The 26,855-nt window shown below is 41.4% G+C and overlaps 1 protein-coding gene across 1 annotated transcript in view; it reads left to right on the top strand.

Annotated features, from left to right (window-relative positions):
• LOC134662458 (intraflagellar transport protein 88 homolog) overlaps positions 1–23,803 on the top strand; it is a 29,562-nt gene extending 5,759 nt beyond the window's left edge. Inside the window, exons 7-19 of the mRNA XM_063518686.1 lie at positions 8,892–9,001; positions 10,065–10,183; positions 10,998–11,149; positions 14,697–14,922; positions 15,377–15,581; positions 15,829–15,988; positions 16,670–16,772; positions 17,739–17,861; positions 18,953–19,061; positions 19,651–19,758; positions 20,656–20,721; positions 21,531–21,627; positions 23,602–23,803. Of these exons, the coding sequence (XP_063374756.1) occupies positions 8,892–9,001; positions 10,065–10,183; positions 10,998–11,149; positions 14,697–14,922; positions 15,377–15,581; positions 15,829–15,988; positions 16,670–16,772; positions 17,739–17,861; positions 18,953–19,061; positions 19,651–19,758; positions 20,656–20,721; positions 21,531–21,627; positions 23,602–23,722 (1,699 nt within the window). The 3' untranslated portion in view covers positions 23,723–23,803. The remainder of the gene's footprint in view (positions 1–8,891; positions 9,002–10,064; positions 10,184–10,997; positions 11,150–14,696; positions 14,923–15,376; positions 15,582–15,828; positions 15,989–16,669; positions 16,773–17,738; positions 17,862–18,952; positions 19,062–19,650; positions 19,759–20,655; positions 20,722–21,530; positions 21,628–23,601) is intronic.
• The last annotated feature ends 3,052 nt before the right edge of the window (positions 23,804–26,855 follow it).

Below are 26,855 nucleotides of genomic sequence, written 5' to 3'. Positions count from 1 at the left end.
TTTGAGAGATCCGGACATTTGTAATGGATTTTTTTGTCTCTAGATCTTGAGTAGGTATGTACTTATTTTATATCCCAGATAGTAAAATTACAATTGATTGGTTCATTTGCTACCCAATAATTATATTTTTGTACCAATTTTTGAGACAGTCGTATTTTCAGCGGAGAAAAAAAGAGGATTACAATTCATAATTGCCAAATATGAGTCGGAGGATTCAATCGTTCAACAATAGACATATTTCTCAATTCATTAAATATTTAAAAATCCTTCGTCACAATTTTAAGAGCCTGGCTCTTGTCGGTGGAATAATCGCCATTCCGTTCTTCTCTCTGCCACTGTTTTGAGCTCCTGATACGTCACTACATTGATTTTCTCTTTGCCTTGGTCCAAAAATGCACGTCTAGGCCAGTCGGCCTTCCTCTGCCTCTCTTTTTAACCGACTTCCAAATCTAAAAGGAGGTGGTTATCAATTCGGTTGTGTTTTTTTTTATTTTTTTTATTTTTTTATTTTTTTTTATGTTTGTTACTCCATATCTCCGTCATTACTGGACCGATTTTGAAATTTTTTTTTTTATTGTATGTATATGCATACAGATTGGTCCCGTTTTTGTCAAAACCCGGTTCTGATGATGGGATCCATGAGGAATCGAGGGAACTCCGGGGTTGCGTAATGCATCGCAATCATAATGTGATTTTTAGTGTTTAGTGTTTAGTTATATTTTTAAATATGTATGCTAGTTTTAAGGTATTTATGTATGGGCCACTAGTTGCCTGAAATAAAGATTTCATTCATTCGTTCATTCATAACTGAATGTCCCGATTGGCCAGCAGTTTGAACAATATCAACTCTTCGTATCTCCGTGGATCATTGGATCCCTTCATCAATTCGAGTGGTAGTTTATCTAAAGTACTCTGACTGATTCTGAATTGGATATGCTGCTACACCAATGACAAATGCAAGAACATACATAGTAACCCCTAGTTCCGCTGCCGAAGCACCGGGATGGCCCCTCGCGATAGCGCAATGAAGGAATCGTATTGTAGTCAACTTGTCACTGACGTCACTGTAAACAAACAATAGGGAATATTACGCGAAAGTCTGCGTAGGGGGCGCCACATCAACAACAAGTAAACAATCTAAGGGTCTACCGCAAACGAGAGAATCGACATTTTGTTATCTAACCTCTCTATCACTCTTGCATATTCGAGCGATAAAGAGGCAGATAGCTGAGTTTCGATTTCGCGTTTCCCGGTAGACCCTTTGTAAGCAAACCGCCTTGATGTATCAATGTCATATTTGATTGTCTGTGAAAACAAAGGTACAGTATGTATAAGTTACTCTATGGTATACTTAAGTCACTAGTGCTGCACTCTGGCGGCAAAACATTGCAGTAATACTCCCTGTTCACGCCTCCACTGCGTGACGACAAGACCGGAGGACGATTCCGGGCTGCGGGGCGCGGGCGGCGGGCACCGGCGCCGGAGCGGCGCGGCCGCTGTCTCCCCACTCACACTCCACGAACGACCGGCATGACACCATGTCGCGTCCGCGCATCAAGCGCCTCTATTTTTACATTTTTTATTAATATACTTCATTTACTGTGTACAGGGTTGTTTTGTTTGCTGCCATCAGCCCCAATCCTGCACAAGTTGGCGACCAGCAACAGGACACAGCCAGCAAGCAATGGCCAGTGAAGTCCACAAGAAAGAATAAAGAAGCCATCCCAGTGCCTGCACTATCACACACTCGTCGGGCGAGGCCAACATCACGGGTCCAAAGGTCACGCAGCGGATATTTCTCGAAGTCTCTCGGACAGCCATCGCTCTGGAAGACCATTCGCAAAGGAAGTAGCCCGTTCCGTATAAACCTCCGTTTTGATTCCCTTGCACCCCTTTTCGATTTGTTGTGAATAGTGTCGTGAGTTTGTGGATAGGTATAATTAGTGTTAGTGTGATCCAAATTTGCACTATCAAATCGTAAGTAAAACAAATAGTTAACTTACAGTTCAAGTGAATTTAGTTCAGTCGCCGGTAGGTACAGAGAAATCTACCTAACCGGGATTGCAAACATAAAATATAGCATAGATTCGCTAAGTAATTAGCAATAAGTATCTACCTACGTGAATACGTACAGTTGTAGAAATAAGTATTGAATCTTTATTGCCTCCGTCAGACATTTAGGGCGCAGTTTAGGCATAGATTCGTTTAGGTATTTAGTCAGTTGTAATTAATATTGCAACGTGGCAATTATCAACCCGAACAAAGGGTACAGTATTCGTAACTTGTTTACGACATATATTTCGTGTTACATTTGTGCGCCGAGCATAAAAAAGGTTACGATTAAGGATAAATACTTAAAATTACAATAAATAGTCCCACTTAACCCTTTGATGGTCCAAACTTAGTTTTACTTAAGCGATTGTTTTCATTTACGCATTTTTGTGTTTATTTCAACGGTGCATTTCATCGCTAAATATTCGTTTATACTCATCATAGATAAACTATTTCTGTTTTTTCTTATTAACCCATTCTGCACCAAACTTACAATTTATTTGCGTATTTTGCTTTCCCTGTTATTGCATCCGCAACAATCATAGCACATCGCTTTAGCCCACGCACCGAACATTCCAGGTGGTTGTGGAGCGGCGCTCAGCTACTTCGTTGCCGCGGGCTTGTTGCTAAGCGCTCGGCGGTCAGCGCGCCGGCTACAGCGCCACGTGTCCGCGCAACAGCGCACTCGCTTATCTACTTGCTTCGCCTCGCTGGAATTTGGTTTGCTTGCACATTTTAACCCTTCTCTTCATTTATTTATTTGTGTGCATTGATTCAGTGAATATAAATAAAATGTCGGACACTGATAGCAAGGATAGCGGGGAAATGGACGAAGTGAAACTGAAAATGTTAGTTCGAAAACGCGGTACTATTAAATCGCGGATTACTAAATTTAAGGAATTTCTTACTCCGTATGAACAAATTAGTAAGGAAGAGTTGACCACTAAGAATATAAGCGATATTAATTTAAGACTAACAAAGGTCAACGAACTCTTTCAAGAATTTGAATCTGTTCAGACGAGGATAGAATCTAAAGACAGTGAAGCTAATTTAGATAAACGTTTGCAAGAAAGATTTGAAATAGAAAATCAGTTTTACTCGGTCATTTCCAGCGCTGAGGAAATGGTCTCCAGCCATGAGAAGCGAGTCGAAAGCCCCAGCAGGAGGCTTTCAACTGGAAGTAGTTCTAATCATCATTGCGCTGGTCACTCTGGCCAGCTACGTCTCCCGACGATAAAATTGCCCACATTTGATGGGAATTATACAAAATGGCTCGAATTTCGGGATACGTTCGACTCGCTGATCAATGGAAACGAGACTATTCCCAATATTAGCAAGTTTCATTATCTCAGATCCTCCCTAGAGGGCGGTGCTGCAGTCACAATAAAATCGATTGAGTTTACGGCCGATAATTATCAAGTAGCGTGGGACCTACTTTGTAATAGATACAATAACAAGAACGTGCTGATAAATAATCATCTCAAATCATTTTTCACACTTGACTCTCTTAACAAAGAATCTCATAAGTCACTAAGATTTATTGTAGACCACGTTTCAAAAAATTTGAGAGCCTTGAATACGCTTGGGGAGCGCACAGAGATGTGGGATACTCTTATAATATACGTAGTTGTTCAAAAATTAGACAGCGTGACTAGCATTAAGTGGGAAGAGTACAAAGCCACCCTTGCGGAGTCTCCACGTCTTGAAGACTTTTATCAGTTTCTAAGAAATCGTGCCGACGTATTGGAGACTGTGCAAGGAGGCAGCGCCAAGAGCGCTCAGACAAATAATAATCAAAATAAAAATGATAAATTTAATCAAACAAGATATGGAAAGTATAATAATTACAACAAAGAGCATAGTCAGGTTAAGTCCTTCTTTTCATCAGCGTCAAACAACAGATCATGTGTCATGTGTAATCAGAATCATAGATTGTTTGAATGTAAAATGTTTGCAGATATGTCACCCGAGGTGAGGGAAGTTGAGATCACCAAGCGAAAGTTGTGCCTCAACTGCCTTCGCCCCGGCCATGTAACACAGGCCTGTCGTCTTAGTTCCTGCAGGGCCTGTAATCAGAAGCATAATAGTTTATTATGTAGAAAAAATAATAATCAAAATAATAAAAATGAGTCTTACCATGAAAACAAGAACATCAGCTGCGACAAACCTGGTCCTAGTAGTGAAGGGCCAAATAATCATAACTCAGCTACTGCTGGCACTTCGGTAACGTCACTTTCAACATCCATTGACGATAGCGAGGTTCTTCTGGGCACCGCGATCGTTGAAGTCACTGATGATCATGGTAATACTCACCTTGCACGAGCTATGATTGACTGTGGTAGCCAAAGAGGTTTCATAACTGAAGACCTGAAAAGGAAACTAAATATTAAAAGCAACAATTCAAAAAGACAAGTAACTATGCTCAATAATATAACATCAAGTGCCTCTGATTGCTGCACAATTACAATTAAATCTAGATTTAATTCATATACTGTTGACGTAACTTGTCTAATTACTCAAGCGGTCTCTGATAATGTACCCAATGTGGATCTGAATCTAGAAGAATTGAACTTACCTAACAATATTCGCTTGGCGGATCCTCTGTTCTATAAAAGTGACAAAGTTGATATTTTAATCGGGGCCGACATAATGTGGAATATTGTTAAGGCTGGGTATCAAAAGACATTAGGCGAGAACGGACCTACGCTAGTTTACTCAAAGTTAGGTTGGTTGGTAGCGGGTCCCATGTGCCCTGCCACACCTATTTTGCCGCAAGGTAAAGTATTGTGTAATTTTAGCCAAGAGATCAAGGATTCACTTTCCAAGTTCTGGGAGTTGGAAACATTTACCACACCCACTAAGTTATGTTCCACTGATGATCAAATATGTGAAGAATTGTTTGTAAAAAACACAATCCGGTTAGACTCCGGTCGATTTCAAGTTTCAATGCCATTGAAAGAGTCCCCAGAGGTCCTGGGAGACTCATTTGCTTTAGCTAAAAGATGTTTTTTCAATTTAGAACGGCGCTTTCGAAAGCAGCCTACTGTAAAACAAATGTATAGTGAATTTATTCAAGAATATGCAACACTGGGCCACTTGACTGAAATAGAAAGGCCACCAAATGGCAATTATCTCCCCCACCACCCTGTGTTACGGGAAAAAAGCGAAACTACCAAATTACGTACAGTTTTCAATGGATCAGCTCGCACCACATCAGGTAAATCATTGAATGACATTCAGTACGTGGGCCCAGTGGTGCAAAATGACCTATTGTCTATTTTGCTGAGATTTCGTCAACATAAGTTTGCTCTTACTGGCGACATAGCCAAAATGTATCGTCAGATCTCATTGGACGAATCTCAACGTCATTTACAGTTGATATTATGGAGAGATAACGAATCTCAACCATTGAGAACACTGCAACTCAACACTGTCACGTATGGCACGGCATCAGCATCCTTTTTAGCCTTCAGATGTTTAGTTCAGCTTTCAAAGGAATGCACAGATCCTAAAATTGCAGATGTAATTAAAAATGACTTTTATTGCGATGACCTCATTACTGGCAGTGATGATTTGACTGAATTAAAACGCATACGCGATTCAGTGGTTGACAAGTTAGCCGAAGCTTGTCTCCCGCTGAGAAAATTTCGAACAAATGTACCATGTATATTTGCGAACGACCCCACTTCAACCACTTGTGATGAAAAGAATTTATCGCAAGCAAACGACCAATATTCAAATTTACAAAACCAATCATCAGTGCTTGGGTTGAATTGGTGTCCTTCACAAGATAATTTCAACTTTTTAGTTGATTTCGATAATGAGCCCGTGTCCACGAAGAGAAATATTCTGTCAGCTACTTGCAAGATATTTGATCCACTTGGCTTGCTAAGCCCTTGCACAATAGTACCCAAAATGTTGCTGCAGAAGCTTTGGCTTTCTGGACTCGGGTGGGATGATCCGGTGCCTTGCGATATGAACAAAGAGTGGAATAATTTCATATCCAATATACATCAAATTGCAGACATAAGGATTCCACGCTTTGTCATGCAAGACTCACCGGCATCGATACAACTTCATTGCTTTGCGGATGCATCCCAGAATGCATTCGCAACTTGCATTTATATACGTTGTGTGGACTCGAAGGGCAATGTTTCAGTAAAGTTGCTCTGTGCTAAAGCCCGGGTCACACCGATAGTAAAAAAATCGACTATTCCGAGGCTCGAATTGGCTGCTGCTTTGCTTGGAGCTCAATTGAGCGCGAAGGTATGTCAGTCACTCACATGCAGTTTTCACAAAAAATACTTTTGGAGTGATAGTACTATTGTATTAGGTTGGGTCAAGAATGTGAATCCAAACAATCTCAAACAGTTCGTTTACAATAGAGTGAATGAAATACACGAGCTTACTGACAAATCTTCGTGGAATCATGTACCTACGGATATGAATCCGGCAGATATTGCCTCGCGAGGCATCAGCCCGAGCCAGTTGCAAAATGTTAATATGTGGTTCGAAGGTCCTTCATTCTTGATGAAACCCGAGAATGAGTGGCCTAGCACTAAAATAAGCAGCGTCGAGCTGCCAGAATTAAAGGTTTATACTTGCTTAGTCTCAAAGCAGCCGTCATTCGACTTTGATCGGTTTTCCAAGTTCCACCGAATGATTCGCGTGGTAGGATACATTTTAAGGTTTATTTTTAACTGTAGACAAGCAATAAATGCACGTCAAAGCGGCTTTTTATCGAGTGACGAATTAAATAAGTCTACTCGAACTCTCATCAAGGTCAGCCAAAGGGATTCATTCGCAGACGACCTCCAGTGCCTCAAGCAAGGTCGGCCTGTACATCGTAAGTCCAAAATGTTAGCATTCAATCCCTTCTTGGATGAGCATGACCTGATTAGAGTTGGAGGACGTATACAAGGATCGATTTGTGAATATTCTAAAAAGCACCCAATATTGTTGTGTTCAAAACACCCTTTTACTAAACTTTTATTTAGAAAGGAGCATGAGAGCCACATGCACTGTGGTCCTCAATTGCTATTAAATATTGTCAGAGACCAATATTGGCCTATAGGGGGAAGAAATCTTGCGCGTAGCACTTTTAGAAAATGTATAGTGTGCGTGCGTATTCAAGGCAACTCAATCCAGCCCATGATGGGTAACTTGCCTCCTCCTCGAGTTACACTAACTTACGCGTTTACAGTAACGGGTATGGATTTTGCAGGTCCCTTTTTAATTGCAAATCGTCAAGGCAGGGGCTGCAAGTTATCCAAATGTTGGTTATGTCTGTTTGTATGCCTCAGTACCAAGGCTGTTCACTTGGAAGTAGTGAGCAGTCTGAGTACTGAAGCCTTTCTCATGACTTTCCGTCGATTTATATCACGCCGCGGCAGGCCTCATGACCTTTATTGTGATAATGGCACCAACTTCGTGGGAGCCTGTAACGAGTTGGGTAAAATGTTGCGAGCAAGCCAAAAGGCCATGACTGAGGCCGCCCATGATAAGGGCATCAAATTTCACTTCAGTCCGGCGTATTCACCTCACTTTGGAGGTATCTTTGAAGCAGGGATAAAATCGGCAAAGTCACTATTAAAACGTGTAATTGGTAATTCTAGTCTGACGTTCGAAGGGTTAACGACACTATTCACTCAAATTGAAAGTATCCTAAATTCTCGGCCGTTGACCCCTCTGACGTCAGATCCCTCTGATCTGTCTCCTCTGACTCCAGGGCACTTCCTGATAGGGCGTTCACTCACCGCCTTACCAGAGACACCTGTTACTACAAATTGTCCGAACAGATATCAAAGAATAGAACAGATGAGACAACACTTTTGGACCCGCTTCCACGATGAGTATCTGAGCGAGCTACAGCTGCGGACCAAATGGAGGGAGAAGCAGAACGAGCTGAAGGAGGGTGATCTCGTCGTAATTAAAGATGACAACGTCCCACCGATGCGGTGGCGCTTGGGACGAGTGCACCAACTGTATAAAGGCCAGGACGGCATCACCAGAGTGGCGGAGTTTAAAACTGCCAGAGGCATGGTGAAGAGGGCAGTAAACCGCGTCTGCCTCCTGCCAGTCCGAGATAGCGAAATGGATGATTCTCTTGCAAGCCAGGGCTTCCAAGGCGGGGACCCTGTTCACGCCTCCACTGCGTGACGACAAGACCGGAGGACGATTCCGGGCTGCGGGGCGCGGGCGGCGGGCACCGGCGCCGGAGCGGCGCGGCCGCTGTCTCCCCACTCACACTCCACGAACGACCGGCATGACACCATGTCGCGTCCGCGCATCAAGCGCCTCTATTTTTACATTTTTTATTAATATACTTCATTTACTGTGTACAGGGTTGTTTTGTTTGCTGCCATCAGCCCCAATCCTGCACACTCCCTGTTGTCAATAAACGTGTTTAACAAGAAAGTGGACGATCGCTTCTTCATACAAACATATTACTCATTGTCCTCTTTGGATGTGATATATAGTTTGTCAAATGACTATCTCATTTCAAACATAGAAAGAGAGAATCATACTATCTTTGTCTTACACTAGTACTAGCACCCAAAAGAAGGATGAGTATAGTTTTTTTTGTTCTTATTTACTGACAAAATTGGTCTGAAATAAGGTTATTTCGTTACAGTTTAGGAGGATATTGGACGACTGATTCTCCATACAACCGTGGTCTCTATTTAATTTTTACAAAATCAGATCTAGGTATAGTTGGTCAGACCAATTTTGTCAGTAAATAAGAACAAAAAAAACTATACTCATCCTTCTTTTGGGTGCTAGTACTAGTGTAAGACAAAGATAGTATGATTCTCTCTTACCTGCATTATCGTGCGCAGGATGAAGGTGATGCACAACATAGGGCTGCTGCTGGTGCGCATGGGCAAGTTCCGCGACGCCGTCACTAACTTCCAGCACATCATGCACGAGCAGGGCGATTTCCAGACCGGTAATTATTGCAATACATACATACCTAAATCAATATTATGGGGCACACACATATCGGCATGAAATCACAGTAAGCTCAACAAGAGGATGTATGTGTTGTGGATTATTTGTATGATATAGTCCGGAGGAAAACTAGTAGACGAATCGGCTGATCGTAAGCGATTACCGTCACCCGCAATACCAGGGGGGTTGTAAGTGCGTTGCCGGCGTTTAAGATGGGAATATGCTCTTTTCTTAAAGTTTTGAAGGTCGTATCGGTCAGGAAATACCGCAGGCGACAGTTCATTCCACAGGATAGGTTAGTACCTAACCTACAGGATAAAGTTACTATAGGATAACTAGTGTTATAGATGTAAGATTAAAACTTGTCTCTTTTTTTTGTCCGGTTACTCTGGCAGAGCATTTGTCACGACGAACGATTCTACGCCATTTATCCAATGATTTATAATCCTAGATAGGTTATAGGCGTTCCAAAATTGAAGCGCTTATCCTGTGACAAATTGTACAAGTTGCATTTGGTCGCACCTGGGCAAGCGAGATGTGTGCACGTGCTGATGAGCTTCCGCATACCGAAAGAGAAAGAGACGAGCTTACGTTTAACAACGAGTTCTTCGCAGCCACAGAAATCAATATGGAAGTATTTTTTATACTCCTCAAGTACGAGTATAACCTATCTAGTTATATAATATAATTAATATCATTGCATTTATCCCGAGCTGAAGCTTCTCTGACACATGTGTTGAGGGAAATGTAGGGTTAGGGCTTTGGTCCATTAATCTACTGCAACCCTTCCCAGAAGTCACTTTCCGTTTCTGTTGCGTTACATGCCCGAACGATAGATGAAATGAGAGCATTTGAAAATTGCAAGAACGATAAAGATCCAGGCCTAACCGAGTGACGATGGTTTGGAAACGCCAATCTCCTACCTCCACTTTCGTAGGCGTTCACAGTCGTAGTCTTTGAAAAAGTGATTTATGACATTTTAGTCTGTAAATACCTGTTATATTATAAAGAACCTTGAGTTTAGCCATTGAATTGCCACTACGTACATGTTATTATTTTAGGTTTGCACCTAGTCCTGTGCTCGGTGGCCCTGAACGACGCGGAAGGCGGCAAGGCAGCCTTCCACGCAATGCTGGACGTCGAGCCGCCCACGTACCACCAGGATATCACCGTCGATGACGTAAGCATTCTAAAAAATTGGTAGTAAACTCCAAATGTGCTTAAAATGTTAAAATACTTAGTATCGGTCTTAACAGTTTTTAGAATCTGTGCGAAAAGAGAAGAGTCGTGGAATGTATGGGACCCAATACATTCAACGACTCTTCTTTTTCCGCACAGACTACCTATTTTAGGGCAGTGTGAAACATTCCCGCACCAAAAACCCCGACGTATGCTAATGAGCCTAATACGTCTAAGTCGCTTTCGGTAGTCGACCACACACTGGTTTTTAGAGATTAAGGTACGAGCTGTCAATATGATCTGATTTTAGCTCTATTTACTGTAATCACGATTCCTAGTTTTCGCGGTGTTAGTGCAATTACGACCAGGGATGTTGCGAACATCCGCATCCGCATCCGCAACCGCGGAACTTCCGCATTATTTTCAACATCCGCATCTGCATCCGCATCCGCATAAAATCGATGCGGAGCTTATGCGGATGCGGATGTCGAACAAGTGGGTACAGGAACGTCTTAGCGGCGGCGTAAGTGCTAGGTAATTACGTCATTACCTATAACGAAATCGTCTAGATCCAGAAAAGTCGGCCAAGTTACTGTTTATTAAATATAACGCACCTATATTCTTGCTCAAATACTAAACGTTTATTCTTTTTTTTATATAAAAAATACTAAAAATGTAATATTTGACGTTTTCTATGTACCTAATCTTGACATCCGCATCCGCATCCGCGGATGTGAGCCTTAAAATATCCGCATCCGCGGATGTCGAAAAATCTGCATCCGCAACATCCCTGATTACGACCTAAATGCTCCCAGGAGACCGATTCCTACGAGTGTGTGGTCCGCGACGTGGTCCGCGTGGACCGGCTGTCGCGCTGGTCGCGGCGCGCCGCCGCCGACGCCGAGCGCTGCCTCGCGCTCGCCGCCGCCGCGCTGGTGCGCCCCGCCGAGCGCGACGGCGACACGGGGTGAGTGCACGAGTCATTAAGGTGAATACATGTATACTACGACACGAAGGGCTAATAAAATCATACTGGAGGGCAGAATTTAGAAAAAGAGAGGAAGAGGAAGACCCAGAATATCATATATGACACGGATAAAACAATGGTACAATGGTGGTTACAGATACGCTTTATGAAACTACTAGTGGACAAAAAAATCAAAAATCGCTGTAAAAAAAGTAATTATGAGGAATTATTTGCGGAATGCCGTATGTTGCCGGTTCATGAGGAAGTAGGGATGTTGCTGGCATTAGAGCAGTTCAATAAGGATGAATTTAAAAACTATGTAAATCACCCCAGGTTCACGAGAACAATCAGTAAAAAAATGTTAGAGGTTCCGTCTTGTGGTAAAAATTATTATGGAAAAAGATGTAGGAAGTACTTGATCCCAAAATTGTATAACGAAATACCGTATGATATAAGGGAATGTAAATCATTTAGGATGTTTAAATTTAAAATGAAAATGTTTCTATTAGACAAAATTAAATTAAAGTTACCACCATAAGCAATCAGATGTACCTACTGTTAACAATTAATTAAGCAATTGCCTAAGTAGCTAAGTTTGCCCATCTATGTTTTAAGGGAGTTCCCTCTGCCAACAAACTGTCCTGCAGTTTGGCAGAAGAAAAAAATATGTATGTTAGGGTTTATTTCATCTGAATAAACGATTATTTATTTATTATTATTTTTTTTTTGGTGATGTAGCCACACATACCAAGAAGTAAAAACGAAAGCCTAGAATAGGCTGGAATGGAAAATGCTGCAACGACAGAGGGCCAGGCCCTCTTAACATTGATGATGATGATGACATGTATACATATTTATGAACCAGACTGTACAAAGGACTAAAGTACAAAAGTGTAAATATTTCTTTGATGTCTCAGTAGTCGGCAATAAACGTCACAGAATAAATAATAGTACTACGTACAGAAGATTCACTCTCTAACGAAACGCGTTTATTACGACAGATATGACCGCTAGGTGGCGCACGAGGAGAGGGGCTACCGCGAAAACCGAATTTCGCAAATTGCGGGCTTTTTTCTCGATCACTCTAATAACACCTTCATTGGAGTAAAAGAGAAAGATCCCCGCAATTTGCGAAATTCGGTTTTCGCGGTAGCCCCTCTGGCGTCCGTTCCGTAGCGGTGGCTACCAGGGATGTTACGGAGCTCCGTTTCCGTTTCCGTTAAGTCGGAACTTCCGTTTGGTATTACACATCCGTTTCTGTTCCGGTTCCGTTACTTTTGAAACGGAAGTTATATCGGATGTCAATGCTTAGCGCGGCAGCGGGACATGAGCGATGTACATCAAAAACAAACAGGTTTATACCAGTCATTCGCTCATAGCCCCGCTTGCCACGTGCTGCAGTAATTAGATGTTCTGTATATCCGTGTTTTTGAATTTAAAGTACCTATTCGTATGTGTTGTGTTGTGTAATGTATACCTACTGATAGTACTGACTTAGGCTCCGGTTCTGGTTCCGGTTCCGTTTTCGGTTCCGATTCCGTTTCTGGTTCCGATAAACTAAATTTAAAATATCTGGTTCCGCTTTCGGTTCCGATAAAACCACATCCGTTACATCCCTGGTGGCTACTATGGCTAGACACCAAAATTGGTGTGGGCCGCATGTACTTGTAGGTACTTGTAGCGACGCGACGAAATCGCGGAGTGAGCCACGCCTGATAACGTATCTCGAATTTGAGTTCACGCATCTACTTTATTACCTGAGCCTTCAGGATCTTTGAGCTATGCCGCGAACTGGCGAGCTGAAGTAGGTACGTAGGTACCATGTACCATGCATGTAGATGCATGCTTTATAGATAAATAAGAGGGAAGGTCAAATTGTATGTAAATAGTTTTTTTTATCTGAGAATTCTGCACGTGTCACTTACGCCTAGATACAGGAAGTCAACGTGATAATAAGACCGTTGGCAAACAACATCAGTATGCTTGTTTTGATTACTGATCTAGATACCTACCATTTAGTCACCATTATAAACACATGCCTATATAATAATGTATGTATGTATGTATATACTTTATTGCACATAGAAACAAAAACACGAGAAACACAATTACAGAGTCAATTAAATACAACAAAGGCGAACGTATCCCTGTAATAATAATAATATCTTAGGTAGGTATATAATGAAACATTATTATGGCTTGGAGTAGGTAATCATCTAATCAGATAAAATGGATGGAGTGTTTTAGACTTTTCTATTGTGAATTAATTCCTACTGTAAAAACAATACGAGTTAATAGGTACCTATAAATTAGGATCAGGATGTACTGTTAAGCTTCGATATTCAAGTAAACAATTAGCAAAATTATAAATACGTTAAGATATCGACAATCACGCCACGAGGTGTGATAAAATCTAGACTTTGATTAGAAATAAACAACATATCGTTAGTTGATAAGTGTGATCAAGAGATATGTACTAGGGATAACATACTTAGAAATAACATGTTATTAATTTCACATCACGTTCCTCCGGTATATACAAAATTATATACATATAAATAAATAAATATACAAGAATTGCTCGTTTAAAGGTACATATAAGATATGAATATTTGCTAGGTTAATCCATATAAGATTGTCCCCAAAGATTTATTTATTGTGGCTAAGTACGTAAAACAGTGAAACTTTAACACGTATTATTTTTACATTCAAAAAAGTGTCGTAAAATCACTACATAGTATAAAACAAAGTCGCTTATTCCCGCTGTCTGTCTGTCCCTATGTACGCTTAGATATTTAAAACTACGCAACGGATTCTGATGCGGTTTTTTATAATAGAGTGATTCAAGAGGAAGGTTTATGTATAATTTGTTAACCCGTGCGAAGCCGGGGCGGGTCGCTAGTTCATATTAAAATGTTGAAGGTCTTCTTCGCAATAGCTACGGCTGCCACTCTATGCCACGTTGACGCCGGCAGCTACGTTGCCCATCAGAGGCGCTCTCTCCTGGGGGTCTCTCGGGAGGTGCAACAAAAAAATGGCTTATAAAGAATGAATTCTATTCTCTCAATTTCTTTGAATTATATTCTTCATGAATCATGATACTGTCTACTCTGCATAGATATAGAATAGAATAGAAAAAAATAATGTTTATGTGAAAAAAAACTTGTTAACAATAAATATCAATAATTCGTACATGCTATGTATGTGTACAATAGTTATGTGTTTCTTAGTTTTAAGTTAGTTTTAAGTGTGCATTGTATACCCGAGTTGGGTTACCGTTGAAACTCACATGTAACTACTATTTAACACCTCTGTAACACGGTTGTACAATAAAGATCTTTCTATCTATCTATCTAACACCAGGAACGCTGTTAACACTTCGACTACCGAGAACCCGCCTGGTAGGCACTCGTAATGTTTGCTCAGATGCCGGACAACCCGCCCAGCGGGTTGTTTTGTACGCAGATATAGACGACCGGTTTCTGGGGTAGTGCGCCGTTTTTTGCCCGGTTGCGAAAGTGTTAATATAGAGTATACGTTGTCGCAGCGGCATGTCGTGGTGCGTGGAGGCGCTCCGCGGGTACTCGGGCGGCGCGGCGGGCGCGCGGCTGGAGCTGGGCGGCGCGCTGGCGGCGCTGCGAGCGCTGGGCCGCGCGCCGCTGTCGGCGGGGCTCAGGGCGCTGCAGCGGCTCAAGGCCGTGGCGCGCGCGCACCCCGGCGACCGAGTGCTGCGCGCCGAGGCGAACGCGGACGCGGCGTTCCTAGCTTATGCGGTACCTCCGCGCGTTCAATTATCCTCTAATAAATCCCAGACAAAATAAGATCTTGAAGCATTCAAAATTGAATTTTTATTGAACGTGATATTGCGCCCGCGGGTCTCTAGGGTTTAACTCGACGAGTCATTGTAATAGCTACTTACGAGTAGACAGACACATCCATAGAAGAGGGAGACCTTATACTAGAGTATTTTGAGCGTCGGCGTCTAGTCAGCGCAATGGAAAATGGTGTCGCAGCGCAGTTTAAGTTTAATTTTTGCATAAAATAGTGTTATAGCCGAGGGACGTGACGAGCAAAATTTAAAACAGAAGTAAGTATATTTAGTTAGGTACTGAAGTAAAATATAAGAACACGCGCAATGGCCATATCATCCGTCGCAAGTTTCCCACGGCGTGGCATATCTTTCGTTCCCTTCAAATCTCTTGATTTTACGCCCCCTCTTAATTCCAGTTGGGAAATTTCGCGGAAGCTCGGTCGCTGAGCGAGTCTGCGTCGCGTGACGACCCGTACTCGTGCCCCGCGCGGGTGACCGCCGCGCTGGCCGCCGCCGCCGCCGCCGGCGACGCCGACGCCGACGCCTGGCGGGACGCGGCGCAGCAGCTCACCGCGGCCAGCCATCTTGATCCCGCCGATCTCATCGCTATGCACGACTTAGGTAAGACTGCAGATGGCTTTTAAAGTATTGTCAACTCTTTCGACAGACTTCATCAATCAGTCACTTTTTCAGTACTTTTTAGGCCAATTTCTCCCAAAAGGTTGAGATCGGGCTGCAAAAATAATACGTGTCTGTTATTTATTTCAGACTACTCTCTGATATATACATAAAAAAAAAAAACAAATCGATCGGAGCCGGACAGTCTAGTTAGTAGAAACATAAACAAGAATGTATTCTGTGCTTTTAGCGCTGGCATTGGAGCGTAGCAGCTCCCACGCGGGCGCGACGGCGCGCTGGTCGCGCATGCGCAGCGCGGGCGGCGCGGGCGGCACGCTGCGCGCGCTGGCCGCCGCCGCGCTCGCGCGCCGCGCCCGCGCCGCGCCCCAGCCCGCCGCGCCCGACCACTGGTACTGTACACAATACATACCGCCGGGTGGCTGTGGCTAGGTATAGGTGAACCAGGATCTATTGAGGGTGCGCCATGTTGCGGAATTTCACTGGAACTAATTTTTTCATACTACACTGAATTGTCACCCTATACATGAGAATAACAGCGCCCTCTTGACAATTATCATATATTACTGGCCAGGCTATACTGCGTAGCGACAAGATACGGCCCATTTTAGAAACGCTACTCGTCTCACCAAAGGCGGCCTTAAACATCGTGGAAGTCCGGGCGGCAGTTCTTTGCGAGGCCATTGTCTTTTGTGTTAAAAAATTAACCAAATTTTGACCTAGTTTTAGGCTACACTTAGACGGGTACCATATGACGTACCTACCGTGTACTGTGGAATCATATAGGCCCAAAGTAATTAACCTTTCGTATGTACAAACACTGATCAGTGCGAACGAATTTAAACCTATTGTATTCAACAATGGATTTAAATTCGTGCGCACTGATCAGTGCTTAGACATACGAAGGGTTAAGGGTCGGTTGCATCTAACCGTCGCTGAATTTGATTGAACTTGATGTAACGACGTTGATCAGTCCGCTAAAATGTGGTGCACCTGGCCCCTAGTTACCCTAGTAGGTAAAATTTTACATACTAACGCTTATGGTTACGCTGAATCAAATAGTAACTGTGCAGGTACAACACAGTCGGCAGCTGGGACGCGGGCGTGACCTGCGCACTGGCGCAGTGGTACAGTGAGATAGGCGACACGCAGACCGCCAAGCATCACTACCAGGACGTACGTAGTATCCGTCTTTGCCTTTATGCCACCTTTCTCTTAATTAACTGACGGTTTCGTTACAAAACTATGCCTAGAATATATTTTTGTTGTATTTGTTTCAAGCTCAAAGAGTTCACTTAGAGGCAAGACGCCAATATACATCGTTCTAATTTGTCTATGTATTATACTGGCGTCACTCACAGACGGTGCAATAACAGTGACTTGTTGAATTTTCGGTTACATGGCAACCCTTACTTTAATTCGGCGACCGCACAGGTACAACACAGTCACCACACATAAGTACAGTCATATAGAAAAAAATACATAGAGTGCTCACTCCATACATCAGTTTTAGTACCAAAAAGACTATTAGCATCTAGCATCTAGCATCGAGTAGCGGAACTATCAGTACTGCTACTTGACAATAGATGTAGCCACCGACCGGAAAGTCTTATGCTCTTGAGATAAGACTTTCCGGTCGGTGCTACATCTATTGTCAAGTAGCAGTACTGATAGTTCCGCTACTCGATGCTAGATGTAGACACTGAAATTAATAGTCTGAACTGATGTATGGAGTGAGCACTCTATGTATTTTTTTCTCTATGGTACAGTTTTGTAAAATGCTACGCCACGAGCAGCACTACAGAGTTGAGACATCTTACACGGTTTTATAATATGTACCTAGTACCGGGTGGTACTGGGTGGGTACGTTCACCCTTATAACTTAATTTTTGTACAAATTTTAACTAACTGTAAATATACGTCGTAATTTGTATGACCTGTAGGTACCATGTGAAAAAAGGGATCGCGCTCCCGTATAAGATGTACATATTTTTATTGTTTCCACATGTTTGAGAAAAGCGCTTCAGCGCAAACCGGCATTTTCTGACTCGGAACTTTTGCCAGGTCTCTGCAATAGGTACCTCGTTAGAAAATACCTTCCCTTTAAATCCAATGACTTTCTTAGTTTTGATCCCAATGCAGGTGGAAGCGATATGGCCCTGCGATGTGTCCGCGCTCGAGTGGCTGGCGGGCGAGGCGCGCGGCAGCGAGCCCGAGCTGGCGCTGCAGTACTACCGCCGCGCCGCCCGGCTGCAGCCCAGCAACGTGAGTACACCGAGCCATAGAGAAAAAAATACATAGAGTGCTCACTCCATACATCAGTTTTAGTACCAAAAAGACTATTAGCATCTAGCATCGAGTAGCGGAACTATCAGTACTGCTACTTGACAATAGATGTAGCACCGACCGGAAAGTCTTATCTCAACAGCATAAGACTTTCCGGTCGGTGCTACATCTATTGTCAAGTAGCAGTACTGATAGTTCCGCTACTCGATGCTAGATGTTGACACTGAAATTAATAGTCTGAACTGATGTATGGAGTGAGCACTCTTGTCTTACTATATTTCTCTATGACCGAGCTCACATTTGTAAAGCCCAGAGTTGCCCATCACAAAAACAATTATAGGAAAAGTAGGACACCGCGCACTCGCTGTCTCTCATAGTGGTTGTTATTTTTAATCATGTTCAAATTTTTTGTTGGAACCGTGAGTGCCAAATCGTCGCTATACTTACTCAACCTCATATCTGCAACAATCATTTGATGGAAATGCCGCTTTTCTTTCATTCGGAATACGGGTGTTTTTGTCATCAAATGAGTGTTGCAGATACGAGGTTGAGTAAGTATAGCGGCGAAATGTAGGTAAATTAATGTTGTACAAATCGTAGTGGGGTACCTTCGCACAAATCCCATTTCGTAGATACACCATCATAGTTTTAAATATCGCTTAGTATCAACACCGAAGTAAGATAAATTACCAAACTAATACTCAAAAGAGTTTAATTCTTTTTTTATCTTAATTAGTTTTTCTTTTAAACGGCATCTAGAGTAAAAAGTGTACCAAGACATGCACCTTCCCCTATAAACTTTTTTATACTATGCTCAAAAAGTTGTTCGAAAATGTACGAATATGTGTGTATACTTATACAATACGGCTAAATGTGACGTCCCACGGGTAAAGGTACCTTATGGCGGTTGGCGCCTACGCTATTATTAACGCCGTTTCAATACATGCAATTGCGGCGCTATGCGACGTAAGCGCCAGGTGCCATAAGGTACCTTTTCCCGTGGAACGTCACAAATGTATTTTCAAATAAACATACGGCAACATGTGTGACAGCATTGTGACTATTTACAGCCGCAATGGGGCCTGCTCATGGGCGGTTGTCTGCGCGCCAGCGGCCGCTACCAGGAGGCGCTGTCGCTCTTCAAGAAAATGAACGCTCGCTTTCCCGACAACGTGCAATGTATGTAGAAACTAGAAACACTTTCGATCAGTTATGTATGTTTTATGGGGTCCACAGTGATCGTCACCAATAATTGTATAGGAAATGCGATACTTTTTAAACTAAGTAGGTGCAACAAATTAAATCGACCGCTCAAATACCGCAACGTATTGAAAATGGCATGCGACTTGAAGGCGAGTTAAGCCCCTTTCAGATACATTTCCTTGACGTAAGGAAAAAAAATATATCGCCTTCCTGTTAATTTTTATTGTTCGAGATTTTTTCTAATTTCTGTCTTGGTGGAAGAACCTTTTTAATGATTTGTACGTAAATAGAAAAATGTATTGCTGTTTACAATTGGAATCGAATTCGGTGTGCGATGAAACATGTGTGCACTTTGTGTGGTAACCGAGTTACTCAAATGAAACCGTTTTTGTTGTGTCAAATCTTCCTTACTTTTGGTTGCTGCGACCACAGTGCGACCGAAATGTAACTAAAAATGTTACTCGTGTCGACACAAACTGCGTACTCAGTTACGGAATGTTACTGAAAATGGTTCTCTGGGGAGGAATGGATTATTTCAGCTAACACGACACGATGACGCTTTTAGGTTTGAAGCTGATAGTGAAGTTGTGCGGCGACCAGGGGCTCGCGGAGACGAGCGCCTGGTCGCGGGAGCTGCAGCGCGCGCAGGCCAGGCTCAAGCAAACTGAACGAGGTACGTCATTATACCATGGAACACAAAAACTACTTATTTATTCCATTATACTATACTATACAAGTGAGTTGTTGATTGTAATAGAGAAATAGTCCTAGAAAATACATGCCCTGTAGTTTGATAGACGAACTAGATGGCGCTGTGCTGCGCCATGTGCCTAGTGGATACTGAATTGTCAAATTTGACTAGAGTTATCCAACCCAATAATAGCCCATAATGTATGGAACCGTCCAGCGCCATCTATATCACTTGTCTTTGAATTCGAGGCATGATTTCGTCTCGGACTTCACACATTACTTTTTGCCGCAGACTATATCACTTGTCTTTGAATTCGAGGCATGATTTCGTCTCGGACTTTACACATTACTTTTTACTGCAGACTATACACGTACATCGTAGTTTACTTTACCTACTATATGTAGGAACTGCAACAGTAACTTTGTAATAGCATATATTTATATGGGATTGATTACAAACTTACTTATGCAGTTCTTAGATCTTTAAAACGTGACTGATATTGCAATATTTTAGTTTTTCTATGGCTTGATGAGCTGAAAACTACTAATGTTTAAAATTTGAAGCTTGTTATGCAGACCTACCTTAGAATTATGATGATCGTGAGTGAGCGAGTGAGTTTGTCAGTGTCGAAAATAAGGAACTTTGACGTACAATAATTCTTAAACTACAAGTTCAAATTGAATGTTTTTGAGTATATATATTAAAATATTACTGAAAATTCAGGGTTCTAGCTTCAGCCAGCACAAAATTACAGGACGTCGAAAATGGCCTGAATCGCTTCGAGAAAAGGATGGTACGGCCGTGCCTCTTTGTTTTGCTCGACTTGGCGGATAAATAAAATCTTTAAAATTTTACTAACGGAAACAATTTCTATTGCAGCCTCTATACCTTCTGCTGGCAGCGGATCATCAGGTGCTAGCCAGTCTCCTATAGATCAATTTCGAGGTAAGACTAGGTGTGAAACAAAATGTGGCTTAGGTATACTCCAATTTAGTCTTGCAATGAGTGTTTAAGGTTTTATTTATGCTGTGGTATTGGTAACCTCTTATGACCATGCCATGTTTATTAAACTATCGGCATAGTTTAATAAAAGTTATCTACAAAAATGCCTGATGAAAAACATATGTATATAAAGAAATGTCATCTCATCTTATTTGTTGAAGCTGGTTTGTGTTTGTCTCAGACAAATGTATAAATTTGCATGATTGTGTCGTTTTGAAGGTCGCCAGAGCAAACACTGACGTGATTTTTGTTGATGTTTTATGATAAGTAGGGCCTCACTTTTTTGAAGGTGTGGCACTTTTGCTTTTCATTTATAGTAGGTACTTACATATATTACATATCATCTTCCTATGTATAGTTTTGCTGACTGTACTGTACCTAAACGGAGATATTTGATGTGTAAGTACATCATTCAATAACATAGTTAAATCCCTAGGTATTAGTAATGTTATAAATGCGAAAGTAACTCGGTTACGAATTCGCATCTATAGTGAAGATCGCCTTAAACCGCTGAACCGATTCAAATTAATTTTAGTACCTATTGAGAATTGGAGATACATACAAAGATTGAGTCCCGGGGAAATCTATGTATGTATCTACCCGCGAGGGTAGAAGCTTGTATGATTAAATGTACTACTAAGATGAGGCATACAAGCGGACAGGCTGCCAGTCCATTTAATCTACGGAACCCTAGGTGTTAAAATGAGGCTTCAGTTTGTATTACAACTAATACAAGCTTTTCTCTGCTGCAGGTCGAGTGGAGAGCGCTGGCGCGGCGCCGACCACGCCCGCGGCGCCCGCGTCGCGCACCGGCGACTCGCGCCGCAGCGCCCTCTCCCGAGGACACACGTGAGTAGTGTTGAGTCGCTCACTCGTGAGGCACCTCATTTGTACCACTCATTTTGTAAATTTGTCGCAATACTTCGTACCGCAAAAATGTCTTACTTCACTCCTCTATTCATTATACTCATTTACTCGCGCGCATCACAAACCACTACCTATAATACTGTAGCGTATAACAATATATAGATAGATAGATTTATTTATTTATAAAGGAAGTGATGAATACATAAAAATGAATATACATTTAAAAAAATGTCGCTGTTGGAATTCATGGAATAGTCGACGCTGAAAATATAGTACCTCACCTCATTTGAAGTAAGACATTGTAACACCTCATTTTAGAAAATGAGGTACTCATACAAACTCATTTTAAACTGATGTCCTACCCATCACTACACGTGAGTTATCTTACCTCTACTCATTTCGCACTGAACTTGAAGTCGCACACAGAACGGAAAGTAGGTTCATGGCGTCCTGAGTACTTAGCTGGGTGGAATTATTCCGTTAACGCAGCGTATTTCCTTATTTTACACATTGCCGGTGTACCAGCAGGTACCTACTCTATACAATCCCTGGGAATTGTATACATTACATTAGGTAAAATATGTAACATTGCCCCAGCTGGGCCAGACAATGTATAGAAGTTTTTGCTAGGTATTATATACAATAGTGTATACGTATTATACTACTACCTGTATTATACATATAGCCGGTGACATATAATATACTGAATTAAATGCGTTTCAGAATTCAGAAGTCTATAAATAGATTGCTATTTTTTTCAGTTAATGACCCCATTTCCGCATAGCTCCCGATTTTATCTATCAGTTCTATTTATGTTCGTGTGAAAGACGCAATAATATAAATCGATTACATCTACATATTACTGACGTAATATTACAACAAGTTACATCCGGAGCTCCACACTGTCAAGCATGTCGCGGTAGCTAAAATCATTCTATTATACACTTTACACCTAGGTAATAAGGTTGACAATATTCAGTTTAGAGTAACTACGGCATGGCGCCGATGATGTCACGGGACCAACCGTCTGATTATTGAACTTGCTAATTAATAAAACATTTCACCTTCATGCATACGCATACAATTGGTATGGTAAATGCGCAGTAAGAACAGCGCAGTTGAGTGCGCTGCTCCGGATAACTTTACGCTAATACGTGACCCGCGACCGCGACCTCGTCGTGACCTGAACCTTATTATGATGAAACGGAACGTACGGTATTTCACACAAATTGGGGCACCTTGCAGTCAATGTTAGATTTTTAAATGTATCTTTAGGTATACGATTGCATCGATTGGCCGCAGACGGAAGTTGAATGAAATGTTTGTTAGGCGGCTATCACACTGCTTCGCACTTCGAAACGACGTCCGGTGCTGCGATTTTTTACTTTGTAGGTACTGTAGAATCTTGATTTGTATGCAAAAACCGCATGGTACCTATAACATATATATATATATATATTATTTATTTTCGCCCTCTTGTATAATTTTATTGACTTTCCTCTAGTCTATTGTACTCAGTGCTATATTTGTCTACCGTTCTTCATCAATTCTCATCTACTCAAAGGTTAACTGGAAGAAATCCCTTAAAGGGATAAGTTCGCCTTTGTACTGCCTATCCTGTGCCATAAATTTGTGTTATGTGTTTTGTACAATAAAGAGTTTATACATACATACATACACATTGACTACGCCTCTCCGTGCGAAGCGACGACGATACTTGCTTTCGGATGGAGACGCGGTGCGCGCCGCAGGGTATGCCACACCGAGCTCCATAGTAGGTACCGTACGGATTTTAGTTCATAAACGCAATTCGTCACGCATCACAGCTTCGGAGAAAACCGCACTATCGTACCGTCGTCGCCGTACGCGGATTCGTCGCGTCACACTTCGCAACGACATACGGTGGCAGTGTGATAAGCGCCTTAAGCCTATTCTTACGCCGATTGTTTGTTATAGGGGACATTCCGGAGATTCCATCCAAGAAGTGCCGTCACTGAACCGGAGCGTGCACCGGTCAGAAGGCAGGAAGAAAAACGTTGAAGAGTATGATGACGACCTGCCCCTTCCGCCGGAGTAGATCGACCTAAGCGACGTAGACCGAATTATATAAATTGTTATAATTGAACAAAAAAATTGCAATAATGAAATCACTTTAAAATTTTGTCGTTTTCTTTATCCTTAAAACATTTGAGCCCCGTTTGACGTATGTTGGTGTCACGCACACACCAACATCGTTAGTACTATATAAGGTATAAACCTTACTTGAAAGCACAAAGCTTACTACTTTGGCAACATACCTACGCCGTGGGTTTATACTCTCCATACAACGTTTAAAAAAACTGGGTGCCATAGTGGATAGCATGGAGAAGACCCAGATCTTGCTCCGGGGCTGGCCTCGGCCTCGTTTGCTCCGGTTACCTTTCCTACTGGACCTGACACTAGCCCTGTGTGCAGAGACCTGAGACTAGGGCTCTGTGTTTGGATCTTATAATTATCTGAGTGAGCGTAAAATAGCAATCGAAGTCGACTGGTTATAAACCTTATTACAACAAGACAAGGTCTGCCAGTGTTTAGTTATGTCATAGAGAAATATAGTAAGACAAGAGTGCTCACTCCATACATCAGTTCAGACTATTAATTTCAGTGCCTACATCTAGCATCGAGTAGCGGAACTATCAGTACTGCTACTTGACAATAGATGTAGCAGTACTGATAGTTCCGCTACTCGATGCTAATAGTCTTTTTGGTACTAAAACTGATGTATGGAGTGAGCACTCTATGTATTTTTTTCTCTATGGTTATGTTGTAAATGCGGCTAGGCATCGGAGTTTTTGTCGCATGGTAAGACTAATAGCAAGCTATGGAGTCGACATTTGCCATAAATGTAAACTCTTATTCATACTCATACTCATTTATTTAATTTATCTTAAAATGCCTTTAGAGCGGTCAGTCGTGTATATTATCTTAGTCAAATTATATAAAAAATAATATTTTTCTATTACATTATGAATTCATAACTTCAACTATTTTAACAAACAACTATACAAACTACATCGCTGCGGAAGACCTAATGTTATGTAGGTACTGACCGCTGATAAAATTGATTCGACCAAATCGCACATCTGATTAATCTTTCCAATTTCTCGTTTAAATAAGTATGAAAGTATAGACGGACACATGTTGAAACGTAAAATATTTTTCAAGTAAACAACTAATCAATGACAATAGTGATAGAATTAATTCATAACTTTTTTAATTGCGGAAGGTTATTTTCTTAGGTGACAGTTCCATTCACTTTCGGCTCTATTGCAACAAATGAGGTTTAATAAATTAAACTCATATACGTAGTAACTATTTAGTAATCTGTTCTCATATTAAATAAAATTAATCATGAGTATGAGTATGAATAAGAGTTTACATTTATGGCAAATGTCGACTCCATAGCTTGCTATTAGTCTTACCATGCGACAAAAACTCCGATGCCTAAATGACAGAAATAATACTTCAACAAATCGTAAAAACGTATATTTATAAATATTTAACAAACTCGTACAGATTCTCGTGAAGTAGACTAGAAAATACAATAAATGTTTGCCTTTAAACATTTAAAAGTTGTCAAACCTGGGTGAATTCCAGTGCGCACCTCTAGCTTTCAAGTATGTACTTCTTAGTCGTACATACAGGGACTAAGAAGTACATACTTGAAAGTATACAATAAAAAGTACAACTAAAGCTAAATCTAAGCTCAATTTTTATATCCCAGTCTGCCCAATCTAACTATAATTTTATTATGAAACCTGACAGATAGGTAAGGTAGGTAGGTAGGATAGGATAAGTAGATTAGATTGGGAAATTAATTTTTTGTGATATAAAAATAGAGTTTAAGTCACACGCTTTTAGTCCACACAAGTCTTCAATAAACTTAACTGCACTCGTTTCGTAATTGAACTTGCACTATGAAACAGACATCTCGACATAGTTCTTTTACTACAATAAGGTTTATGAGAACGCAAATCACTGAATGCTCTCATCATTAAAAAATAATTAATTTATATTAAATAACCTTACAATTATTTAACGTTACCTATTATTTAACATTAATATAATAATAGATTCTGCACAATCCAAGCGTTATTAATTATTATTATTATACAAAAATACTAATCGTATTCTAAAATTAAAGTCTAGAGATTGCAGAAATAAAATGTTTCACACAACGCGTTCCGCAGAGCGTCAAAGTTTGCTTACACACGTAACGCATTGGCGTATATCTCGGGAGGGGCCTTACGTGCACTAAACATGGTAATAGTTCAGCGGGTTCACTCACGAATAACGCAACGCGTGACGCGAACTCATCAACCAATCGCGTTGTAACGTTGTCACACCGCTGTACTGGCCCCATTCATGCCTCATTCTTATTGCCCGTAAGGCCAGTCCTGCGATATACGTCAATGATTAACGAGTAGAAGCTTTGAGACGGGTCTATCGGCAGTGCTCTGGACTTAATTCATGCCAATAATTGCCCTACAAAAATACACTCTTACCCCTTATTCATAAAACTCTACAAGCTTCAATTAATTAATTTATGTTTTATCCCTTTCTTAAAAATACATAAGTCAAAACAGACAGATTAAGACAAACGATCAATAGCTAATTGAGGTTTGTATGGCACTTATGAATAACGCCATATTTTAACTACATAAACCAGTCTCGCCACTATTCACGTGCCGCCAACCATGCAATATTTTATTAAGGAAGTTTGAATCTAGTTGCATACTTAGTAATTGGGTTGGATTTCATTTGTCCGAAATCCGAAAATTAAATGTGACAGAAGAAATGTTAATTTGTAATTTGTATGTTGAAAGGTTGAAATTCCATTTCTTCTTCACATGCATAAACTTACAGCTAAAGCTTTGGATTCCTCCGAAAGCGGTGCCGTCATATTGCGGCCGTCATATAGCGGCCGCAAAAGACGGCCGTCTTTACGGTGACGACAAGTACCACGGCGTCATAACACACCGTCAGCCACCAAAGTCAAAGCGGCAAATTTGAAAAATGTAGTCGCGAAGGGATATCGTCCCATAGAAAAATTGAATTTCGCGCCTTATTCTACTGACAAGATTTGCTTGACCATCTATAATTTACTTGTAGGATGAAATATCATCAGAAAAGGAAAATAATCGTAGTACGGAAGATCATATATTCAAATC

This window comes from Cydia amplana, chromosome 3 (assembly GCF_948474715.1).
Source record: "Cydia amplana chromosome 3, ilCydAmpl1.1, whole genome shotgun sequence".
Classification (NCBI taxonomy): Eukaryota; Metazoa; Arthropoda; class Insecta; order Lepidoptera; family Tortricidae; genus Cydia; species Cydia amplana.
This window is presented reverse-complemented; position numbering and strand designations above follow the sequence as displayed.